General features: G+C 38.1%; 1 protein-coding gene across 1 annotated transcript in view; it reads left to right on the forward strand.

The window, feature by feature from the left end:
* The first annotated feature begins 349 nt into the window (after positions 1 to 349).
* LOC138007318 (Golgi-associated plant pathogenesis-related protein 1-like) overlaps positions 350 to 1,047 on the forward strand; it is an 8,133-nt gene continuing 7,435 nt past the window's right edge. The window contains exon 1 of the mRNA XM_068854133.1: positions 350 to 528. Coding sequence (XP_068710234.1) covers positions 471 to 528 — 58 coding nt within the window. The 5' untranslated portion in view covers positions 350 to 470. The remainder of the gene's footprint in view (positions 529 to 1,047) is intronic.

The following is a 1,047-nucleotide window of genomic DNA, read 5'->3' on the forward strand; positions in this document are numbered from 1 at the left end:
TTAGTTACGACGTATGCGAGCGCTGCTTTACTTTGCTTTTTGAAAGAGAAACAAACTCGCGTTTACTTTACTTTTCAACGCTATAGTTTTAAAAAGAATATGGCTAGGGATCTTGATGATGACTAATAAATATTCATGACAAAATTGGGACCAGAGAAGTCCGGATAATCGAGAAATCCGGATAATCGAGGTCCGGATAATCGAGGTTCGACTGTAGCTGTATCAGTTTTATTTGCCATATATTTCAACGCCTGATCCATGCAGCATTTAAGTTGATCCACCATGATCAATATAGCTAAGAACCACAATTTTCTTTTTGCTTCGATAATCATCGCAGGATATTCGATATCACGTGAGGGGTCACTAAAGGGTAACTGGATCTGCCACGACCTGAATACTCAACACACAAAAACGTGAGAAACATAATTGACGTTCATTCTCTTGCACAAACTAACTGCGCCCGGGAAACCATGAGAATCTCCGCTTTTCTAGTTACTTGCTTATTTGCCATCCTTACGGATTCAGATGGTATGTTGCAATCCATTTTCCACTTTAATTTGTCTCAGCTTTAACTCTCAATAATGACTGGGATTATGTCATCGTAGTTCATTAGTTTCTGCGCTGTGCTAGCTTTCAAGTCTTCCTCTTTTGTGTTGTGATAATTTCGCGTCGTCCTTTATCGACGTCGAAATGGGAATTGATAAACTAACTGCAAGAAAACACACAATGGTTTCTTTGGTCACCCTACAGTTATCATGTTGCATAATTTCTCTCGACATGCCGACAAACGAAGCTTTCCCACACCAACCTTCATACCATTTAAGGTCTTACCCTCGTACTTCCTCGGCTTTGGATCCTTTTCTGTTTTAGTATAATAGTGGTTTATTGAACTCTCTTGCAGTATCAAAACCGTGAATTAACGAGCTATATTTACAATATTTACATATGATAAAATAGAAAATTCTTGTCTAAAAATATTTGAACATAAAAAAGTCCTGACTGCGATTGGTTCGACAGGCAGTATTATCATGGAACAAATATGTTTCG

The sequence above is a fragment of the Montipora foliosa genome, chromosome 6 (assembly GCF_036669935.1).
Source record: "Montipora foliosa isolate CH-2021 chromosome 6, ASM3666993v2, whole genome shotgun sequence".
Classification (NCBI taxonomy): domain Eukaryota; kingdom Metazoa; phylum Cnidaria; class Anthozoa; order Scleractinia; family Acroporidae; genus Montipora; species Montipora foliosa.